Source organism: Neodiprion fabricii, chromosome 5 (assembly GCF_021155785.1).
Source record: "Neodiprion fabricii isolate iyNeoFabr1 chromosome 5, iyNeoFabr1.1, whole genome shotgun sequence".
Lineage (NCBI taxonomy): Eukaryota > Metazoa > Arthropoda > Insecta > Hymenoptera > Diprionidae > Neodiprion > Neodiprion fabricii.
This window is the reverse complement of record NC_060243.1, coordinates 23,391,935-23,414,148: the sequence shown is the minus strand read 5'-3', so window position 1 is coordinate 23,414,148 and position 22,214 is coordinate 23,391,935. Positions and strand designations below refer to the sequence as shown.

Genomic DNA, 22,214 nt, shown 5'->3' with positions numbered 1-22,214 from the left:
AGCGTAGCACCGACAGGAGAGAAATGGCGAAAGAAACAGCACCTGCTGAAAAATGTCGAAAATTGAAGTTCTGGTTTTTTGGCTGTATCTTGTGATGCGTTCATCGCAGCGTATTGGGACTGCGCCCAATCGATTTTTCTCGCAAAATTACGTCGGTATAGTGCGCCAAAGAATTAATTCCAGCACTTTTCAAAATCGCGAAAATTTTCGCCAAGAATGGAAAGGGGTTAGCCTTACTTTTTTTTTGGGCAAAAAACTTTTGGTCTCAGATTCGATTTAAATGACCCTTATCTGATCAATTGGACCCTCAGGAACTCGGAAATCGCAGCGAAAAGAGGGTAGCACCAACAAGAGAGAAATGGCGAAAGCAAAAGCACCTGCTGAAAAATGTCAAAAATTGAAGTTCTGGTTTTTTGGCTGTATCTTGTGATGCGTTCATCGCAGCGTATTGGGACTGCGCCCAATCGATTTTTCTCGCAAAATTACGTCAGTATAGTGCGCCTAAGAATTAACTCCAGCACTTTTCAAAATCGCGAAAATTATCGCCAAAAATGGAAAGGGGTTAGCCTTACTTTTTTTTGGGCAAAAACTTTTGGTCTCAGATTCGATTTAAATGACCCTTATCTGATCAATTGGACCCTCAGGAACTCGGAAATCGCAGCGAAAAGAGCGTAGCACCGACAGGAGAGAAATGGCGAAAGAAAAAGCACCTGCTGAAAAATGTCGAAAATTGAAGTTCTGGTTTTTTGGCTGTATCTTGTGATGGGTTCATCGCAGCGTATTGGGACTGCGCCCAATCGATTTTTCTTGCAAAATTACGTCGGTATAGTGCGCCAAAGAATTAATTCCAGCACTTTTCAAAATCGCGAAAATTTTCGCCAAAAATGGAAAGGGGTTAGCCTTACTTTATTTTTTGGGCAAAAAACTTTTGGTCTCAGATTCGATTTAAATGACCCTTATCTGATCAATTGGACCCTCAGGAACTCGGAAATCGCAGCGAAAAGAGCGTAGCACCAACAGGAGAGAAATGGCGAAAGAAAAAGCACCTGCTGAAAAATGTCGAAAATTAAAGTTCTGGTTTTTTGGCTGTATCTTGTGATGCGTTCATCGCAGCGTATTGGGACTGCGCCCAATCGATTTTTCTCGCAAAATTACGTCAGTATAGTGCGCCTAAGAATTAACTCCAGCACTTTTCAAAATCGCGAAAATTTTCGCCAAAAATGGAAAGGGGTTAGCCTTACTTTTTTTTTGGGCAAAAAACTTTTGGTCTCAGATTTGATTTAAATGACCCTTATCTGATCAATTGGACCCTCAGGAACTCGGAAATCGCAGCGAAAAGAGCGTAGCACCGACAGGAGAGAAATGGCGAAAGAAAAAGCACCTGCTGAAAAATGTCGAAAATTGAAGTTCTGGTTTTTTGGCTGTATCTTGTGATGCGTTCATCGCAGCGTATTGGGACTGCGCCCAATCGATTTTTCTCGCAAAATTACGTCGGTATAGTGCGCCAAAGAATTAATTCCAGCACTTTTCAAAATCGCGAAAATTTTCGCCAAAAATGGAAAGGGGTTAGCCTTACTTTTTTTTTGGGCAAAAAACTTTTGGTCTCAGATTCGATTTAAATGACCCTTATCTGATCAATTGGACCCTCAGGAACTCGGAAATCGCAGCGAAAAGAGCGTAGCACCGACAGGAGAGAAATGGCGAGAGAAAAAGCACCTGCTGAAAAATGTCGAAAATTAAAGTTCTGGTTTTTTGGCTGTATCTTGTGATGCGTTCATCGCAGCGTATTGGGACTGCGCCCAATCGATTTTTCTCGCAAAATTACGTCGGTATAGTGCGCCAAAGAATTAATTCCAGCACTTTTCAAAATCGCGAAAATTTTCGCCAAAAATGGAAAGGGGTTAGCCTTACTTTTTTTTTGGGCAAAAAACTTTTGGTCTCAGATTCGATTTAAATGACCCTTATCTGATCAATTGGACCCTCAGGAACTCGGAAATCGCAGCGAAAAGAGCGTAGCACCAACAGGAGAGAAATGGCGAAAGAAAAAGCACCTGCTGAAAAATGTCGAAAATTAAAGTTCTGGTTTTTTGGCTGTATCTTGTGATGCGTTCATCGCAGCGTATTGGGACTGCGCCCAATCGATTTTTCTCGCAAAATTACGTCAGTATAGTGCGCCTAAGAATTAACTCCAGCACTTTTCAAAATCGCGAAAATTATCGCCAAAAATGGAAAGGGGTTAGCCTTACTTTTTTTTGGGCAAAAACTTTTGGTCTCAGATTCGATTTAAATGACCCTTATCTGATCAATTGGACCCTCAGGAACTCAGAAATCGCAGCGAGAAGAGCGTAGCACCAACAGGAGAGAAATGGCGAAAGAAAAAGCACCTGCTGAAAAATGTCAAAAATTGAAGTTCTGGTTTTTTGGCTGTATCTTGTGATGCGTTCATCGCAGCGTATTGGGACTGCGCCCAATCGATTTTTCTCGCAAAATTACGTCGGTATAGTGCGCCAAAGAATTAATTCCAGCACTTTTCAAAATCGCGAAAATTTTCGCCAAAAATGGAAAGGGGTTAGCCTTACTTTTTTTTTGGGCAAAAAACTTTTGGTCTCAGATTCGATTTAAATGACCCTTATCTGATCAATTGGACCCTCAAGAACTCGGAAATCGCAGCGAAAAGAGCGTAGCACCAACAGGAGAGAAATGGCGAAAGAAAAAGCACCTGCTGAAAAATGTCGAAAATTGAAGTTCTGGTTTTTTGGCTGTATCTTGTGATGCGTTCATCGCAGCGTATTGGGACTGCGCCCAATCGATTTTTCTCGCAAAATTACGTCGGTATAGTGCGCCAAAGAATTGATTCCAGCACTTTTCAAAATCACGAAATTTTTCGCCAAAAATGGAAAGGGGTTAGCCTTACTTTTTTTTTGGGCAAAAACTTTTGGTCTCAGATTCGATTTAAATGACCCTTATCTGATCAATTGGACCCTCAGGAACTCAGAAATCGCAGCGAGAAGAGCGTAGCACCAACAGGAGAGAAATGGCGAAAGAAAAAGCACCTGCTGAAAAATGTCGAAAATTGAAGTTCTGGTTTTTTGGCTGTATCTTGTGATGCGTTCATCGCAGCGTATTGGGACTGCGCCCAATCGATTTTTCTCGCAAAATTACGTCGGTATAGTGCGCCAAAGAATTAATTCCAGCACTTTTCAAAATCGCGAAAATTTTCGCCAAAAATGGAAAGGGGTTAGCCTTACTTTTTTTTTGGGCAAAAAACTTTTGGTCTCAGATTCGATTTGAATGACCCTTATCTGATCAATTGGACCCTCAGGAACTCGGAAATCGCAGCGAAAAGAGCGTAGCTCCAACAGGAGAGAAATGGCGAAAGAAAAAGCACCTGCTGAAAAATGTCGAAATTTGAAGTTCTGGTTTTTTGGCTGTATCTTGTGATGCGTTCATCGCAGCGTATTGGGACTGCGCCCAATCGATTTTTCTCGCAAAATTACGTCGGTATAGTGCGCCAAAGAATTAATTCCAGCACTTTTCAAAATCGCGAAAATTTTCGCCAAAAATGGAAAGGGGTTAGCCTTACTTTTTTTTTGGGCAAAAAACTTTTGGTCTCAGATTCGATTTGAATGACCCTTATCTGATCAATTGGACCCTCAGGAACTCGGAAATCGCAGCGAAAAGAGCGTAGCTCCAACAGGAGAGAAATGGCGAAAGAAAAAGCACCTGCTGAAAAATGTCGAAATTTGAAGTTCTGGTTTTTTGGCTGTATCTTGTGATGCGTTCATCGCAGCGTATTGGGACTGCGCCCAATCGATTTTTCTCGCAAAATTACGTCGGTATAGTGCGCCAAAGAATTGATTCCAGCACTTTTCAAAATCACGAAATTTTTCGCCAAAAATGGAAAGGGGTTAGCCTTACTTTTTTTTTGGGCAAAGACTTTTGGTCTCAGATTCGATTTAAATGACCCTTATCTGATCAATTGGACCCTCAGGAACTCAGAAATCGCAGCGAGAAGAGCGTAGCACCAACAGGAGAGAAATGGCGAAAGAAAAAGCACCTGCTGAAAAATGTCGAAAATTGAAGTTCTGGTTTTTTGGCTGTATCTTGTGATGCGTTCATCGCAGCGTATTGGGACTGCGCCCAATCGATTTTTCTCGCAAAATTACGTCGGTATAGTGCGCCAAAGAATTAATTCCAGCACTTTTCAAAATCGCGAAAATTTTCGCCAAAAATGGAAAGGGGTTAGCCTTACTTTTTTTTTGGGCAAAAAACTTTTGGTCTCAGATTCTATTTGAATGACCCTTATCTGATCAATTGGACCCTCAGGAACTCGGAAATCGCAGCGAAAAGAGCGTAGCTCCAACAGGAGAGAAATGGCGAAAGAAAAAGCACCTGCTGAAAAATGTCGAAATTTGAAGTTCTGGTTTTTTGGCTGTATCTTGTGATGCGTTCATCGCAGCGTATTGGGACTGCGCCCAATCGATTTTTCTCGCAAAATTACGTCGGTATAGTGCGCCAAAGAATTAATTCCAGCACTTTTCAAAATCGCGAAAATTTTCGCCAAAAATGGAAAGGGGTTAGCCTTACTTTTTTTTTGGGCAAAAAACTTTTGGTCTCAGATTCGATTTGAATGACCCTTATCTGATCAATTGGACCCTCAGGAACTCGGAAATCGCAGCGAAAAGAGCGTAGCTCCAACAGGAGAGAAATGGCGAAAGAAAAAGCACCTGCTGAAAAATGTCGAAATTTGAAGTTCTGGTTTTTTGGCTGTATCTTGTGATGCGTTCATCGCAGCGTATTGGGACTGCGCCCAATCGATTTTTCTCGCAAAATTACGTCGGTATAGTGCGCCAAAGAATTGATTCCAGCACTTTTCAAAATCACGAAATTTTTCGCCAAAAATGGAAAGGGGTTAGCCTTACTTTTTTTTTGGGCAAAAACTTTTGGTCTCAGATTCGATTTAAATGACCCTTATCTGATCAATTGGACCCTCAGGAACTCAGAAATCGCAGCGAGAAGAGCGTAGCACCAACAGGAGAGAAATGGCGAAAGAAAAAGCACCTGCTGAAAAATGTCGAAAATTGAAGTTCTGGTCTTTTGGCTGTATCTTGTGATGCGTTTATCGCAGCGTATTGGGACTGCGCCCAATCGATTTTTCTCGCAAAATTACGTCGGTATAGTGCGCCAAAGAATTAATTCCAGCACTTTTCAAAATCGCGAAAATTTTCGCCAAAAATGGAAAGGGGTTAGCCTTACTTTTTTTTTGGGCAAAAAACTTTTGGTCTCAGATTCGATTTAAATGACCCTTATCTGATCAATTGGACCCTCAGGAACTCGGAAATCGCAGCGAAAAGAGCGTAGCACCAACAGGAGAGAAATGGCGAAAGAAAAAGCACCTGCTGAAAAATGTCGAAAATTAAAGTTCTGGTTTTTTGGCTGTATCTTGTGATGCGTTCATCGCAGCGTATTGGGACTGCGCCCAATCGATTTTTCTCGCAAAATTACGTCAGTATAGTGCGCCTAAGAATTAACTCCAGCACTTTTCAAAATCGCGAAAATTTTCGCCAAAAATGGAAAGGGGTTAGCCTTACTTTTTTTTTGGGCAAAAAACTTTTGGTCTCAGATTTCATTTAAATGACCCTTATCTGATCAATTGGACCCTCAGGAACTCGGAAATCGCAGCGAAAAGAGCGTAGCTCCAACAGGAGAGAAATGGCGAAAGAAAAAGCACCTGCTGAAAAATGTCGAAAATTGAAGTTCTGGTTTTTTGGCTGTATCTTGTGATGCGTTCATCGCAGCGTATTGGGACTGCGCCCAATCGATTTTTCGCGCAAAATTACGTCGGTATAGTGCGCCAAAGAATTAATTCCAGCACTTTTCAAAATCGCGAAAATTTTCGCCAAAAATGGAAAGGGGTTAGCCTTACTTTTTTTTTGGGCAAAAAACTTTTGGTCTCAGATTTCATTTAAATGACCCTTATCTGATCAATTGGACCCTCAGGAACTCGGAAATCGCAGCGAAAAGAGCGTAGCACCGACAGGAGAGAAATGGCGAGAGAAAAAGCACCTGCTGAAAAATGTCGAAAATTAAAGTTCTGGTTTTTTGGCTGTATCTTGTGATGCGTTCATCGCAGCGTATTGGGACTGCGCCCAATCGATTTTTCTCGCAAAATTACGTCGGTATAGTGCGCCAAAGAATTAATTCCAGCACTTTTCAAAATCGCGAAAATTTTCGCCAAAAATGGAAAGGGGTTAGCCTTACTTTTTTTTTGGGCAAAAAACTTTTGGTCTCAGATTCGATTTAAATGACCCTTATCTGATCAATTGGACCCTCAGGAACTCGGAAATCGCAGCGAAAAGAGCGTAGCACCAACAGGAGAGAAATGGCGAAAGAAAAAGCACCTGCTGAAAAATGTCGAAAATTAAAGTTCTGGTTTTTTGGCTGTATCTTGTGATGCGTTCATCGCAGCGTATTGGGACTGCGCCCAATCGATTTTTCTCGCAAAATTACGTCAGTATAGTGCGCCTAAGAATTCACTCCAGCACTTTTCAAAATCGCGAAAATTTTCGCCAAAAATGGAAAGGGGTTAGCCTTACTTTTTTTTTGGGCAAAAAACTTTTGGTCTCAGATTTCATTTAAATGACCCTTATCTGATCAATTGGACCCTCAGGAACTCGGAAATCGCAGCGAAAAGAGCGTAGCTCCAACAGGAGAGAAATGGCGAAAGAAAAAGCACCTGCTGAAAAATGTCGAAATTTGAAGTTCTGGTTTTTTGGCTGTATCTTGTGATGCGTTCATCGCAGCGTATTGGGACTGCGCCCAATCGATTTTTCTCGCAAAATTACGTCGGTATAGTGCGCCAAAGAATTAATTCCAGCACTTTTCAAAATCGCGAAAATTTTCGCCAAAAATGGAAAGGGGTTAGCCTTACTTTTTTTTTGGGCAAAAAACTTTTGGTCTCAGATTTCATTAAAATGACCCTTATCTGATCAATTGGACCCTCAGGAACTCGGAAATCGCAGCGAAAAGAGCGTAGCACCAACAGGAGAGAAATGGCGAAAGAAAAAGCACCTGCTGAAAAATGTCGAAAATTAAAGTTCTGGTTTTTTGGCTGTATCTTGTGATGCGTTCATCGTAGCGTATTGGGACTGCGCCCAATCGATTTTTCTCGCAAAATTACGTCAGTATAGTGCGCCTAAGAATTAACTCCAGCACTTTTCAAAATCGCGAAAATTTTCGCCAAAAATGGAAAGGGGTTAGCCTTACTTTTTTTTTGGGCAAAAAACTTTTGGTCTCAGATTTCATTTAAATGACCCTTATCTGATCAATTGGACCCTCAGGAACTCGGAAATCGCAGCGAAAAGAGCGTAGCACCGACAGGAGAGAAATGGCGAAAGAAAAAGCACCTGCTGAAAAATGTCGAAAATTGAAGTTCTGGTTTTTTGGCTGTATCTTGTGATGCGTTCATCGCAGCGTATTGGGACTGCGCCCAATCGATTTTTCTCGCAAAATTACGTCGGTATAGTGCGCCAAAGAATTAATTCCAGCACTTTTCAAAATCGCGAAAATTTTCGCCAAAAATGGAAAGGGGTTAGCCTTACTTTTTTTTTGGGCAAAAAACTTTTGGTCTCAGATTCGATTTAAATGACCCTTATCTGATCAATTGGACCCTCAGGAACTCGGAAATCGCAGCGAAAAGAGCGTAGCTCCAACAGGAGAGAAATGGCGAAAGAAAAAGCACCTGCTGAAAAATGTCGAAAATTAAAGTTCTGGTTTTTTGGCTGTATCTTGTGATGCGTTCATCGCAGCGTATTGGGACTGCGCCCAATCGATTTTTCTCGCAAAATTACGTCAGTATAAAGCGCCTAAGAATTAACTCCAGCACTTTTCAAAATCGCGAAAATTTTCGCCAAAAATGGAAAGGGGTTAGCCTTACTTTTTTTTTGGGCAAAAAACTTTTGGTCTCAGATTTCATTTAAATGACCCTTATCTGATCAATTGGACCCTCAGGAACTCGGAAATCGCAGCGAAAAGAGCGTAGCACCGACAGGAGAGAAATGGCGAGAGAAAAAGCACCTGCTGAAAAATGTCGAAAATTAAAGTTCTGGTTTTTTGGCTGTATCTTGTGATGCGTTCATCGCAGCGTATTGGGACTGCGCCCAATCGATTTTTCTCGCAAAATTACGTCGGTATAGTGCGCCAAAGAATTAATTCCAGCACTTTTCAAAATCGCGAAAATTTTCGCCAAAAATGGAAAGGGGTTAGCCTTACTTTTTTTTTGGGCAAAAAACTTTTGGTCTCAGATTCGATTTAAATGACCCTTATCTGATCAATTGGACCCTCAGGAACTCGGAAATCGCAGCGAAAAGAGCGTAGCACCAACAGGAGAGAAATGGCGAAAGAAAAAGCACCTGCTGAAAAATGTCGAAAATTAAAGTTCTGGTTTTTTGGCTGTATCTTGTGATGCGTTCATCGCAGCGTATTGGGACTGCGCCCAATCGATTTTTCTCGCAAAATTACGTCAGTATAGTGCGCCTAAGAATTAACTCCAGCACTTTTCAAAATCGCGAAAATTTTCGCCAAAAATGGAAAGGGGTTAGCCTTACTTTTTTTTTGGGCAAAAAACTTTTGGTCTCAGATTTCATTTAAATGACCCTTATCTGATCAATTGGACCCTCAGGAACTCGGAAATCGCAGCGAAAAGAGCGTAGCTCTAACAGGAGAGAAATGGCGAAAGAAAAAGCACCTGCTGAAAAATGTCGAAAATTGAAGTTCTGGTTTTTTGGCTGTATCTTGTGATGCGTTCATCGCAGCGTATTGGGACTGCGCCCAATCGATTTTTCTCGCAAAATTACGTCGGTATAGTGCGCCAAAGAATTAATTCCAGCACTTTTCAAAATCGCGAAAATTTTCGCCAAAAATGGAAAGGGGTTAGCCTTACTTTTTTTTTGGGCAAAAAACTTTTGGTCTCAGATTCGATTTAAATGACCCTTATCTGATCAATTGGACCCTCAAGAACTCGGAAATCGCAGCGAAAAGAGCGTAGCACCAACAGGAGAGAAATGGCGAAAGAAAAAGCACCTGCTGAAAAATGTCGAAAATTAAAGTTCTGGTTTTTTGGCTGTATCTTGTGATGCGTTCATCGCAGCGTATTGGGACTGCGCCCAATCGATTTTTCTCGCAAAATTACGTCAGTATAGTGCGCCTAAGAATTAACTCCAGCACCTTTCAAAATCGCGAAAATTTTCGCCAAAAATGGAAAGGGGTTAGCCTTACTTTTTTTTTGGGCAAAAAACTTTTGGTCTCAGATTTCATTAAAATGACCCTTATCTGATCAATTGGACCCTCAGGAACTCGGAAATCGCAGCGAAAAGAGCGTAGCACCAACAGGAGAGAAATGGCGAAAGAAAAAGCACCTGCTGAAAAATGTCGAAAATTAAAGTTCTGGTTTTTTGGCTGTATCTTGTGATGCGTTCATCGCAGCGTATTGGGACTGCGCCCAATCGATTTTTCTCGCAAAATTACGTCAGTATAGTGCGCCTAAGAATTAACTCCAGCACTTTTCAAAATCGCGAAAATTTTCGCCAAAAATGGAAAGGGGTTAGCCTTACTTTTTTTTTGGGCAAAAACTTTTGGTCTCAGATTCGATTTAAATGACCCTTATCTGATCAATTGGACCCTCAGGAACTCAGAAATCGCAGCGAGAAGAGCGTAGCACCAACAGGAGAGAAATGGCGAAAAAAAAAGCACCTGCTGAAAAATGTCGAAAATTGAAGTTCTGGTCTTTTGGCTGTATCTTGTGATGCGTTCATCGCAGCGTATTAGGACTGCGCCCAATCGATTTTTCTCGCAAAATTACGTCGGTATAGTGCGCCAAAGAATTAATTCCAGCACTTTTCAAAATCGCGAAAAATTTCGCCAGAAATGGAAAGGGGTTAGCCTTACTTTTTTTTTGGGCAAAAAACTTTTGATCTCAGATTCGATTTAAATGACCCTTATCTGATCAATTGGACCCTCAGGAACTCGGAAATCGCAGCGAAAAGAGCGTAGCACCGACAGGAGAGAAATGGCGAAAGAAAAAGCACCTGCTGAAAAATATCGAAAATTGAAGTTCTGGTTTTTTGGCTGTATCTTGTGATGCGTTCATCGCAGCGTATTGGGACTGCGCCCAATCGATTTTTCTCGCAAAATTACGTCGGTATAGTGCGCCAAAGAATTGATTCCAGCACTTTTCAAAATCACGAAATTTTTCGCCAAAAATGGAAAGGGGTTAGCCTTACTTTTTTTTTGGGCAAAAACTTTTGGTCTCAGATTCGATTTAAATGACCCTTATCTGATCAATTGGACCCTCAGGAACTCAGAAATCGCAGCGAGAAGAGCGTAGCACCAACAGGAGAGAAATGGCGAAAGAAAAAGCACCTGCTGAAAAATGTCGAAAATTGAAGTTCTGGTTTTTTGGCTGTATCTTGTGATGCGTTCATCGCAGCGTATTGGGACTGCGCCCAATCGATTTTTCTCGCAAAATTACGTCGGTATAGTGCGCCAAAGAATTGATTCCAGCACTTTTCAAAATCACGAAATTTTTCGCCAAAAATGGAAAGGGGTTAGCCTTACTTTTTTTTTGGGCAAAAACTTTTGGTCTCAGATTCGATTTAAATGACCCTTATCTGATCAATTGGACCCTCAGGAACTCAGAAATCGCAGCGAGAAGAGCGTAGCACCAACAGGAGAGAAATGGCGAAAGAAAAAGCACCTGCTGAAAAATGTCGAAAATTGAAGTTCTGGTTTTTTGGCTGTATCTTGTGATGCGTTCATCGCAGCGTATTGGGACTGCGCCCAATCGATTTTTCTCGCGAAATTACGTCGATATAGTGCGCCAAAGAATTGATTCCAGCACTTTTCAAAATCGCGAAAATTTTCGCAAAAAATGGAAAGGGGTTAGCCTTACTTTTTTTTTGGGCAAAAAACTTTTGGTCTCAGATTCGATTTAAATGACCCTCATCTGATCAATTGGACCCTCAGGAACTCAGTAATCGCAGCGAAAAGAGCGTAGCACCAACAGGAGAGAAATGGCGAAAGAAAAAGCACCTGCTGAAAAATGTCGAAAATTGAAGTTCTGGTTTTTTGGCTGTATCTTGTGATGCGTTCATCGCAGCGTATTGAGACTGCGCTTAATCGATTTTGCTCGCAAATTTACGTCGATATAGTGCGCCAAAGAATTGATTCCAGCACTTTTCAAAATAGCGAAAATTTTCGTCAGAAATGGAAAGGGGTCAGCCTTACTTTTTCTTCATTTTTCGACTAAAAAATTCTTCGACTCTGATTCGATTCGTATGACCTTTCTCTGATTAATATGACCCCCAGGAACTCATAAAACGCAGCGAAACAAACGCAGGACCAACAGCGGAGAAACTCAGACGACTAGAGCACAAGCTGAAAAATGGCAAAAATCTAGGTTCAGGTTAAGTGGCTGTTACTTCTGATCCGTTGATCGCAGCTCATCAGGACTGCGCCCAGTCGATTTCCCTTACAAACCTAGGTTTGCAAAGTACTACAAAGAATTTAATCCAGCATTTTTCAAAATCGCGAAGCTTTTCGCAAAAAAAACACAAAGGGTTCAGTTCAGTTCAGCTCAGTTTATTCAAATATGTCTTAAATTTAATACATGTGTTTCTTTGTTGTGGCATGTTCATCCTACACAAATTTCGCGACATGTGTCTAGGGGCGAGGGGGTAAGGATTGGCATGCCTTTGTTTCCGAGAATTGTGAGGGGATTAAATACCATCTGCAATTTTTTTTGTATTGGTGTGTGTTATGTGTGTATTGCGGGTGTTACTGAATTAATTATTCTTGTTATTCCTCTTTCGGTTTCTTGTATTGGTGCTCCCAGTTCATCGTAGTATTTCATGCCTTCGTTGATCAGCCAAAGTGCCATGTGTTTTTTAAAAGTTGTCATTGTCATTATTTTTCATTCAACTGGTAGGTCATTGAATAATTCATTTGTTTTTATTTTTTCTTGACGATTTTCATATGTTGTATGTGTTCGCTCGATCTGTAGGGTTCTTACTGTCATGGCTCTTGTTTGTTGTCCGTGTTTCCTTTTCATTTCTTTAATTCCGCTTGGCTTTCTATGTAGTCTGATAGCTATTTCTGTCAGGTATTGCTGTCGTAGGTCTAGTATTCTTTATTCTTTGTAAAGCTTGTCAGGTGGATATTTGCGGTTCAGGTTTAATATGATCTTGATCAGAGCTTTCTGAGACTGTGCAAGATGATGACTATGTTTTTTATAAGCGCTTCCCCATGCAGTGATACCGTATCGTATTATGGAATGTACAAGTGCATGGTAGATTTCTTTTTTCGCGTTCTTGTTCACTTTTTGACTCATGATCATCAGTGGGTGGAATAGTTTTCTTAGCTTTTTTACGGTCTGTGATGTGTGTGTATTCCATTTCATGTTGTCGTCCATGAGTATTCTCAGATATTTTTGTTCTTTGACTCTTATCATTGAGTCACATTGACAGTTGGAGCTCGCTCATGCGCATTTGTGTAACTGAATCTTTTTGTACTCTAAATCTTGTTCTTCTGATTTCTTGGATCTATGTGCCACGTAGGTTGTCTTCTTTGTGTTGAGAGAGAGAAGTCGTTCATTGAGGTGTTTCTGGATCTTGTTGATATCTTGCGTTGCCATTAAATATACTTCTTCCGATGTTTTTGCTCTTGTCATCAATGCTGTATCGTCAGCGTGTGATATTATTTTGGATTGTGTATGTAGCCTTACTATATCGTCTTAGTAAAGAGTAAACAGTAGTGATGATAGGATGGCATGAAAAAAAACGCCGATTCCTATCTTTTTAGACCCCTAAACCCATGTGGAGCGTTATAGGGCCCATTTTAGTGATTTTCAGTATTTTGACGATATCTCGGTCAATTTTCATGCTAGAAAAACATGTTTTTTTCAAATTGTAGGATTTATTAAGCTCTACTAATTGGTCTTATTGAAAAAAATTTGGCCCAAAATTCGAATGTTTATAGCCTTTTGAAAATTTAAAAACCCGATATTTTAAAAACGAAGCCTTACTCATCTCCAAAAAAAAAATATTCTCACACTCGAAAAAAAATAAAAACCACATTTTTTGGTTTTTCAACCATATTCAAGCCTCCAGGTTTTTCTTGGTAACTAACTTAATACTCTGAATGCATGGTCAGCTAACGACGCTGCCATTTTGTGACAGTTGGATGATAAAAATTTTTGCTCATGTTTTCAAATGTGTGTTGAAATACACTCGAAGTTTTAAGAACCTTCGTTCTTTCTCTCCCTATCAAAAAAAAAATCGCCGACAATCACCTTTTTAGGTCTTTAAATCAGGACGCTGCGTTAAATACTACCCAACGTAGATACTTCAATTGCGACTAGCTGTAATAGTGTTTCGATTCTATGCCTACGAAAAGTCAAGATCGAGAAAGCAAAAGAAAAGTTGTTGGAATAATTACGAATATTAATGTTGTGGAATAGATCGAGCGCGTGTCGAAAAGAATCCAATTTCGAAATGAATAATTGTTCTAATTTCATATTATAAACGTATTATTGTAGATAATCTAGTTTGTCTCTTGGAAAAGTATAAAATTTATAGTATGCATCACGTATAGATCATATAAGTATATTAATATCGTACATGGACCGCATATACACATATACTTTTTGGTCTCTGCATCATTATGACATCTGATCTATCATTATTTATCATCCATGTATACATACGTTTCCCGGGTACCTATTCTTTAATTAAATCACGTTTTTGCTACGAATTTTGGAAGAAATTGATTCTCATTATTAATTTCTTGAATCGCTGACGATTCGGTAACGTTATAAGTCGGTAAGTACGCACAAGCTAAATATTGATTTGGGCTTACCATTACGACGACTGTGTTACTCGGAAGGTTATTGCAACCGACATTATGTCGTGATCGGTAACCCTCTGATGCTCTGTAATAAGTTCCCAACTCTGCCGCTGGAACACCACGGAGAGCGCAAGCGCGCGACGATTTTCGGTTGTCACACCAAAGCCCATATGGGTAACTGTCTTTACAGTCTTCAGTCAACGCATTACGTGACAAATGTCGAGAATCTGTGGCTTTATTATTGCAAGCATGGAGACTAGAGTACAAGAGTCCGATATTCATACATTTGAACCAGTATAAAAAATCCGCACAGTGAGGTTTGCGCTGGCTGACACTGAAAGGCGCTGATATCGCAAAGATCCGACGAGTGGTGGGGAAGGTTTCTCTCTGGTGGGGAGACCAGACCCAAGGATATTTCATTTCGGTCACGATCGATGTTTATATACATATATATATATATAGTCAATTCTTACCAAGTTCACCTCAAAACTTTACGATGAGAGCGATGCTTTGGATAAAATCTAAAACTACTAAACGACAAATTTTCGAGTATGATTTTTTCGTATGCTCCCCAATAGAGATCAGACTCCTGTACTCTAGTCTCAATGATTGCAAGATTTGGTTGGCTTTTTTAAGATTGAGCAAAAATGGCTGCATGATCAACCTCCGACCAAAAAACGTCCAACTTGTTTGTTATTTTTTACTTTTCAGGTACGCACGTATGACAGCATCTAAACGGAAGCATTTGTAATCGAAATATCGTCTTTATCTTGATGTTCCAGACGAGAATATCATACTTGCAGGTTTGACTTATAATTCATTGAACAATTTTTGTTTTAATATTCTCATAAATTTATTCACGGTATAGCGAAATTTTTTGATAGAAATTTCTTACAAAACATTCAATTGTTAATGAACTTTAGTAAATATAATTGATTCCTTAAACTATTGACTTAAAATACAGTTAATAAAAAAGGCTTTTCAAGTTTTCGTTGTGCTGAATTCTTACAATTACACTTACTTGCTAATTGTACTTGCTCGTATGTATCACGGTTTTTGCACGGCTCACAGGACGTAAGTCCGGTGCATAATAAAGTAATCATCTTTTCATTAATCTTAATTATGTCGTTCTTGACCATTTGTAACAGAATGAAAATTAGTATGTTATTGTATTATGAGAATAAGGTCGAGTATATGTATATGTTGAGAAATTGCGGTACGGAGATACATTGAATTTTGTGGCTGCCAATATCATACAAAATGTATTCATGTAATGTATTCCTACACACTTGGAACTTTGTCTAAACCGTTAAATGATTATTATAAAAATTGACACTACATATACACCCCAAAAAGATTGTGAATTGAGCTTGCTACCCAAGAGCTATTTGCAACTCTGCAGAAAACGGCAATGTAGTGAAACTTTAAAAAATTGATTTTCACAGCCTCTGATTAAAGAAAATCCAGCATTGTATTAAGAACCACTTTTCTCTCGATCTATAGTGAATTTCTATATCATGGATTAAATCATACTGTTCTTATGAAATAGGACTAGAAAATAAATGCGGTATAGTGGAACAGAATAAATCAATCAATTTCAAAAATGATAAATTATTATATTAGATTAAAATTCTTTTGAACCGAGTTTCAATATTAATAATACGACCAAGTCTACTTCAAAAGTTATCAAAGACTCTGAAAAAATTCTACAAAAAAGAAGACTGAGTGACTACCAAAACAGTTTAGTTATTTTTCACCTATTAAAGTCAATAAGGTCACTTAGGATGCGCAGTGAAGTTGTGTAAAAATGATAACTATGAAAATCAGAAGTGAGTTAAGTAGTCTCTCATTTAAGTAAGCTTGTTGCATGCGATGTGTTCTGACTAAAATTAAGACTCAAAATTTAGTTGTTTTAGTGGAACAAATAATCTTCACTGATCCTCTAATATAGCAGCCAGTTTCTTTACTTCATCCTGATGAGCGTACATGAATGCCTTGACGTCCCACATCATTTGAACAATCTTCTCATCGCTCTTTTCATCCATCGATATTTCCTCGGACATTTGAGGATTGAATCGGAAATAAGGGACACCGATCATCGAGCACCATGATTTTGCACGATCGACAAGGCGACCATCACTTGCTGTGGCTTGATCGACCAACAGAGTTCCCAACGCACTTAAGCCTTTGGCAACTTTCGGTGTGTCCCAAAGACTTTCCGGTATGAAGACGTCAATATTCTCAAGCTTTCGTACTGGAATGAGACCAGTGCCCAGTGAGACGACAAGAGAAATGGGTTTCACTTCGTCTGTCCTTCCAACAGCTTCAAGTGCCAGATTGTACTCATTTATTTCTGTGAGAGCATCCAGTGTAGGATTATTCGCTATTAATCCTCCGTCAAGAAACTTTCCAAAAGCTCTGAAGTATGAAGGAGCTGCTCCCGTGGCTCTAGCAGCTCGCCAAACGAGCTGACGCTCTGGAGGGAGTGTTTCCATGAACTTTCCACTAGGTGGAACACCGAGCAGGGTGTTCGGAGATTCGTAATTTCTGAACAAATGCAGATCCACTGGCATTCTGTCCGCCAACACCCCAGTTATCATCAATTTTGGGTTTTTAATTTGAGCCATTACTGTTTCAGTACCGACCGCATTTTTTAAAATGGTCTCCAAGCCTTCACTGTCGTAGGGTCTGTTGCCTACGAAAGCTTTATCCTTGACATCGAAGTATATCGCTACGCATTCTTTCAAACTCTTGCCCACTGCTAGACCTAGAGCTAAAATACCACCCGTTGAAGTCCCAGCAATCCAGTCGAAACATTCAACAATTGGTTTTTTGATCACAGATTCGATTTCTAACAAGATTTGCACCAAGACCAGCCCACGAATGCCGCCACCATCAAGGCACAACAGACGTCCACCGTCAAGTTTACGCTTGCCCTCCGAAGCCTGCTTTTTTGCACTCGCAGTAGATAGAACTTGATCTAAGACTGCTCTAGAAGCTGCTGAGGAAACCTCAGGTGGCGCTTCGCCGTTAAAGTTTTCATTGTGATTGCAGCCTATGTGGCATCCTTCCATCTCAGGAGGACATCGCCGTGCTCCAACAGCATGTAACATGTAAAGAATCTTTTTTCTGTCAGCGTTATCATTTATTTGAACGAGATGCCTGGGTGTTTCCCCTTTGTGATTTGCTATGTTGACGTCCGCGCCAAATCCAATGAGTGCTTGAACTATGACTGGAACAGCGTGAACTACGGCGTGATGCAACGGAGTGTTTCCATCCTTGTCAACGATATCCACAGACGCCATTCGTGTCAGCAGAGCGACGACGCACTCTAGCTTTTTTTTCATTACCATAATGTGCAGGGCGGTTCTTCCATCGAAGTTGACAACATCGACGTCGCAATTCTGCTCTATCAAGGCGTTGATCGTTTCTTTACTGGTGGACCAGTGTAACGGAGTTCCACCGTATTTCATTTCATCCGAATTTAGGGCATCCGGCTTTTCGCGTAGGAAATCACCCACGTAACCAGGAGTTGTTGGTTTGCTCTCAACTGGAGGAATATTAACATCAGCCCCGATTAAAAGCAGAGCCTTAACAGACTCTGGTTTATTGGCATGGCAGGCAACGTGCAAAGGTGTGTGTCCACTACTGTTTCTGGCATTGAGGCTGTTTTGCGCACTTGGACCAAGGGCCATAATTATCTCTGCACTTGCATGCACCGCGTAATGATAGACAGTGTTTGCGTTGTGGTCCAAATGGTCCAGGGAACTCTTAGCTGCCAGAAGCAACTGAACCATCTTCAAGTTGTTTGCTTGTATTGCGATTTGGAGAGGCGACACTCCTGATGTCTGATCACTGGTGTTTACATGGCTATTTACGGCTGCATAGACAAAGGCGTCATAAAGTGAAAGATGTGCCGCTAAGTGAGCCAAGGTCCATGTCGGATGATTTGTCAGGAGATCACACAGCTTACCGATCCCACTCGTGCTACACAGCTAATTGTAAAATAAAAAAAAATAAACATTCAACTTTCGTTTGATACACATTTACAAGATGGTAAAAAAATATTCCCAAGATAATGTTTATTCAAGCAGCATTATTGTTTCTTTTAAATTGGCGTTTAAATACGTGTCAATGCCACGAGTGATTAGAGAAAAACACAGAATCACATATTTTCTCTTTCCTTCATATTACTATTTTTAGTAAATGAAACTTTATGTAGGTAAAAAAATAACCAAAGATAAGGCATTCGACAAATGATGTTTGCGAAGTGAATAAGAAATAAGTATCTACATGATAAATAAATAGATCACATGAGATCACTCTTACATCTTTAGAGATTTGAACCAGGACAGGAACCTTGTCTTTGAAGACTGAGAAGAGCTTCTCTGCAGGTTCCAAAGTATTTGAGCGAAATATACTGAAAACATAGAGAGGAAAAAATTAGGTTTTAGTTAGTGCACTACAATTAGCAATACTTTCTGTATTAATACCAAACGCACCTGTAAAGCTGGTCAGGGTTCTTGGTGCAACTTCCAACCAGAACTATTTCGTACTTTTCCTTCCGCTGGTTGTCCGGTCCATATAAATAGATCTTCCCTTGTCGAGACAATACTGTACGATTTTCATATTGCTCAGGTTTAACTTCTAAGACTTTGTTTGGCTTAGCATCCAGCCCTAAGATATTACGAAGAACTGCCGAATCGTTGGTCAAATTTCCCAGCCAGTCCATCTTTCTCAACAATTTTTAATGAAGAAAATTCTGTCAACAATACAATAAGAGTTTTCGTTACAGGGGTGAAGAAACAACGCTGAACAAGTACCGATTGAAGAAAGTAAGTAAGTAGGTTTGTTCTAAAGTGGAAATAAATTATTTCCGTTCAATTTGTGCTTTTTCTTTCTATTCATGTACTTGGAGATAATTTTGCCGACTATTTCGTAAAATTTATCAAATTTCTAGAATTTGTTTATTGATGTTGAATATTCAGCCATATTGAATTGACTCACTTTGTGCTTGTAGTGATTTGGATTATCCAAAATCACCAAGGTAAAGTTTGTAATGTTAATATGATAATGCATTTTTAGGGAGCACCATTATTTTGCAACTTTTTATCTGAAGTTTACTAACTTCAACCAAGTCCGCGATCGCACTTGAATTAACAATTTCAAGCTAGTAATTGTAATCAACCACCAATGTGATTTGAAAATTTCTCATACGTGAACATTCAGTTTTGTCAAAAAGTTCTGTAAAAAAAATTAGCCACAAATTAAACGTTTATTTCACTTATGATTTCAATGGAAAAAAAAAGTGTTTTATAATTTGCAATGATTGCACGCTTCAGATTTAGGAATACGCAACAGCTATTTCAAAATGGTTATTTTTACCAATCATGGTCTATGTTGAAAATACATTACTGTTGAGTAAACTTGTTGAGTTGAATCATTCAGTCGAGCTAAAAACGACCAAATCGATTTGTGGTATTTTTGGACAATCTATAATCCACTCCAATCAATATTGGGTGTCACATTACGAGCAATAAAACCAATTGATAAGCACTTGACTCAATTTCCTTAAATGATTATAATTTCAAACCTGCCTTCTATCGCTTTGTCTAGGTTACTTACTTTGTTCGCAACATCGTTTAAAATTAATTTGACTTATCAATGAATATATCAACTGTATGGAGAGTGAAAATACCAACAATATTCTTAATTAAATGCGGTTTTCTAATTACTTTGGTCGATATAAGTATTTCGTTGCTGGGTAACTTCATTCTATACCGCTTACGTTGACATTTACTTATCGTTAGTACACAATACACGTTTGCTGTACTTGAACACTCACCTTGCCTTTGAATTGTCACGGATTGTTATTTATTGGCAGCTGGCACTGCGTCAACGGTTTACTTTGGAGCTGCTTACTTCACACTGAACGTCTGAACGAGGATTTTGCGTGTCGCGTTGAGCTGACCGCTGAGTAGCGAGTGTAGTGTGATTGCGTACAACTGCTACAAATGAAACGTCGATCGTCGCGCATTCGCTTATATAACTTTTATGCATCAGCTTTCAGGTCTTGACCAGTCTCAACTCCTATGGTCATTGGACATATCCGTTTAGTCACTATTGCCACCATACTGGTTATTGCAAGAACAAAGTTCAACGTTTATGTCATCCAGCCATTGGCTCATATACAACGTTCCAGAGACACGTCAGAAACTAGAAATTTCAGGAAACCCCCTCATCCTTGAATTAGTTAAGCAAACAAGTTAATGTATACATAAATAATATTTGGAATACCTGTTACAGTTGATTTTTTGTCGCACCAATTTTCTACAATCTTAATATGCGAACATGACATTACCGAAATTCTTCGTCAGTTGTGCATAATTTGCACACATATTCGGTGTTGCCTCTGCATGAGTTGATGATATAATATTTCGTGAGCTCGAATAGCACTGATGGCTCGCAGGTATGAAAAAAGTAACTACATTGTCAATATTACGTTTGCCTACTATTCTTGTATCTACTTGTATATTCCTACATGAGGAGAATCCGCTGGGTTTAATGGAATTTGTTGGTGTATCGCTCTCAAAAAATTTAAAATATCTGCTGAATAGTCTTTCATTCAAATTGCTTGTTTAGATACATGCATTGATAGTTATTCGCTCTGATCAATTTTCTGCCACATCTTTTTTCGCTAATTGCAACGATTAAACATCAATTTGTGGATTTTTGGATTGAAAGGTAAATTTCATTCAATTTATTAAACATCTGGGGGCATGACGGTTAAAGCTGACAAAAATGAGTTGAAGATTATGAGCGCGTTGAGAATAGGCTTATTATAAAAAATGTGAATACGAAGAAACATTAATGAACATTATCACTAATTGGTAATTACTTTATAATCAACCTATCCATGTTGAAATAATAAAATAAATATGCTTGGCTTTATAGTTTCACCTTAACTTGAGGATCACTTGTAAATTTTTGAAAACTGAAGTTACGAAACAGTGCATTTTTTTAAAAGAATTTCGTTGTAACGTTTGTGGAAACCGCGTATTCTTTCTTCTGACGCACAAAAATGCTGCCGTCGGAAAAACCCAAGAGCTCTTGCCTAACAGTACAAAAATTAGCAGGCAATTACGTGTATAATATTCATGGCATATTGTATACAAGAAAAGCAATTCAAATTGCTATAAGAATATATGGGCATAAGCCACAGTCTAAGCCACGAAAAAGTATAATAATACAGGTTTAAGCATATTTGAATGTAGTGGTCATCAATAAATTACGAACGATCGTAACCATTCTTGATTGCCTCGCAAGTTAATTGGCTTATAGCGATTAGATGTAGGCAAATTGATATTATAGTGACACGAGAATTGTTTTGTATAATTTCTTATACTGTTCAATTTATACTAACTGAGATAACTATACGCATATGCATATAAATTTAACTTGTTAAATTTTTTAATTGGGTTAAACTGAAAATTTTGAATTTTTTCGACAAAAACGTTAAGTAGATACATTACAAAAATCAAATACTGAAATACAGAAGCGATGTGTTTTCTCTTTCATTATAATTGCAGGAAGTTTTTAATTGTAAGAATATACACAGTCGAGTTTACTTCTTAGCAGTAATTATATGCTCTACTTTATGTTGTCTTGGCATGATTTACAGAAATTTCATTTGCTAATGGGCAATTCCAATAACGGTACGATGTGACAAATCGTGTATATAGTTGTATGGATTATGACAGTTGGTGGTTTGACATAGTAATTTTGTAGGACATCCAGTTTCCGCAGATAAAAGGAAGTTATAAGTGCGATGAGAAAAAACGCTGTGGTTTGAGATATTAAACGTCAAACAGAATTATGTAACTATCAAACATATTATACAGTCTAGTTAAAAAATTCGAGATCACAAATTATCCGAAGGCGCAACAGCTTCAGGGATACGTAAAAATTGACGGAATTACCGCAAAATCGAAACAGCATATGACGGTTTCTTTATTCTCGTATACAGATTTGATCCGTGGAAGAGTCTCCACATATATCCTTCAAATAATATATAGAGTTCTCCTGCTTTTCACTTGAATGAATAAATACTGCACACATTACGTGACGAATTGTCAACTTAATGATTGTGAATTATAAATTTGTCTGACTGAAGTATAATCTCATGTGAATATTGTGATGAATCATATCGGTGAATTGATTTATAAAAACTGTAATAAGCTGTTTTTTAATTAAAATTTGAAGAATAATATATCATAGCAACCTTGGATATTTGAGAAAAAATTTTACACCTTCTA

General features: G+C 39.0%; 1 protein-coding gene across 4 annotated transcripts; it reads right to left on the bottom strand.

The window, feature by feature from the left end:
- Nucleotides 1–14,470: 14,470 nt before the first annotated feature.
- On the bottom strand, nt 14,471–20,874 carry LOC124182041 (85/88 kDa calcium-independent phospholipase A2-like). Of its 4 annotated transcripts, none has more exons than XM_046568821.1 (4): nt 19,745–20,874; nt 18,402–18,661; nt 18,229–18,319; nt 14,471–17,894 (listed from the first exon to the last, which is right to left on the bottom strand). In XM_046568821.1, exons 2-4 carry the CDS (start codon nt 18,629–18,631, stop codon nt 15,831–15,833), a joined length of 2,385 nt encoding a protein of 794 aa, XP_046424777.1. In that variant the 5' UTR covers nt 18,632–18,661; nt 19,745–20,874; the 3' UTR covers nt 14,471–15,830. The 4 variants fall into 4 exon arrangements, with proteins under 4 accessions (XP_046424777.1, XP_046424778.1, XP_046424779.1 ...); XM_046568822.1 differs by lacking the exon at nt 19,745–20,874 and adding an exon at nt 19,635–19,722; XM_046568823.1 differs by lacking the exon at nt 19,745–20,874 and adding an exon at nt 19,602–19,622.
- Nucleotides 20,875–22,214: the final 1,340 nt, after the last annotated feature.

Bases quoted from the DNA above. Each gene is read 5' to 3' on its own strand.
- LOC124182041 (XM_046568821.1), bottom strand. From the start codon at position 18,631: ATGGACTGGCTGGGAAATTTGACCAACGATTCGGCAGTTCTTCGTAAT. The intron at 18,320-18,401 runs GTGCGTTTGGTA...CTATGTTTTCAG, and splicing joins AACCCTGACCAGCTTTACAG to TATATTTCGCTCAAATACTT. The intron at 17,895-18,228 runs GTAAGAGTGATC...TTTTACAATTAG, and splicing joins TGGTTCAAATCTCTAAAGAT to CTGTGTAGCACGAGTGGGAT.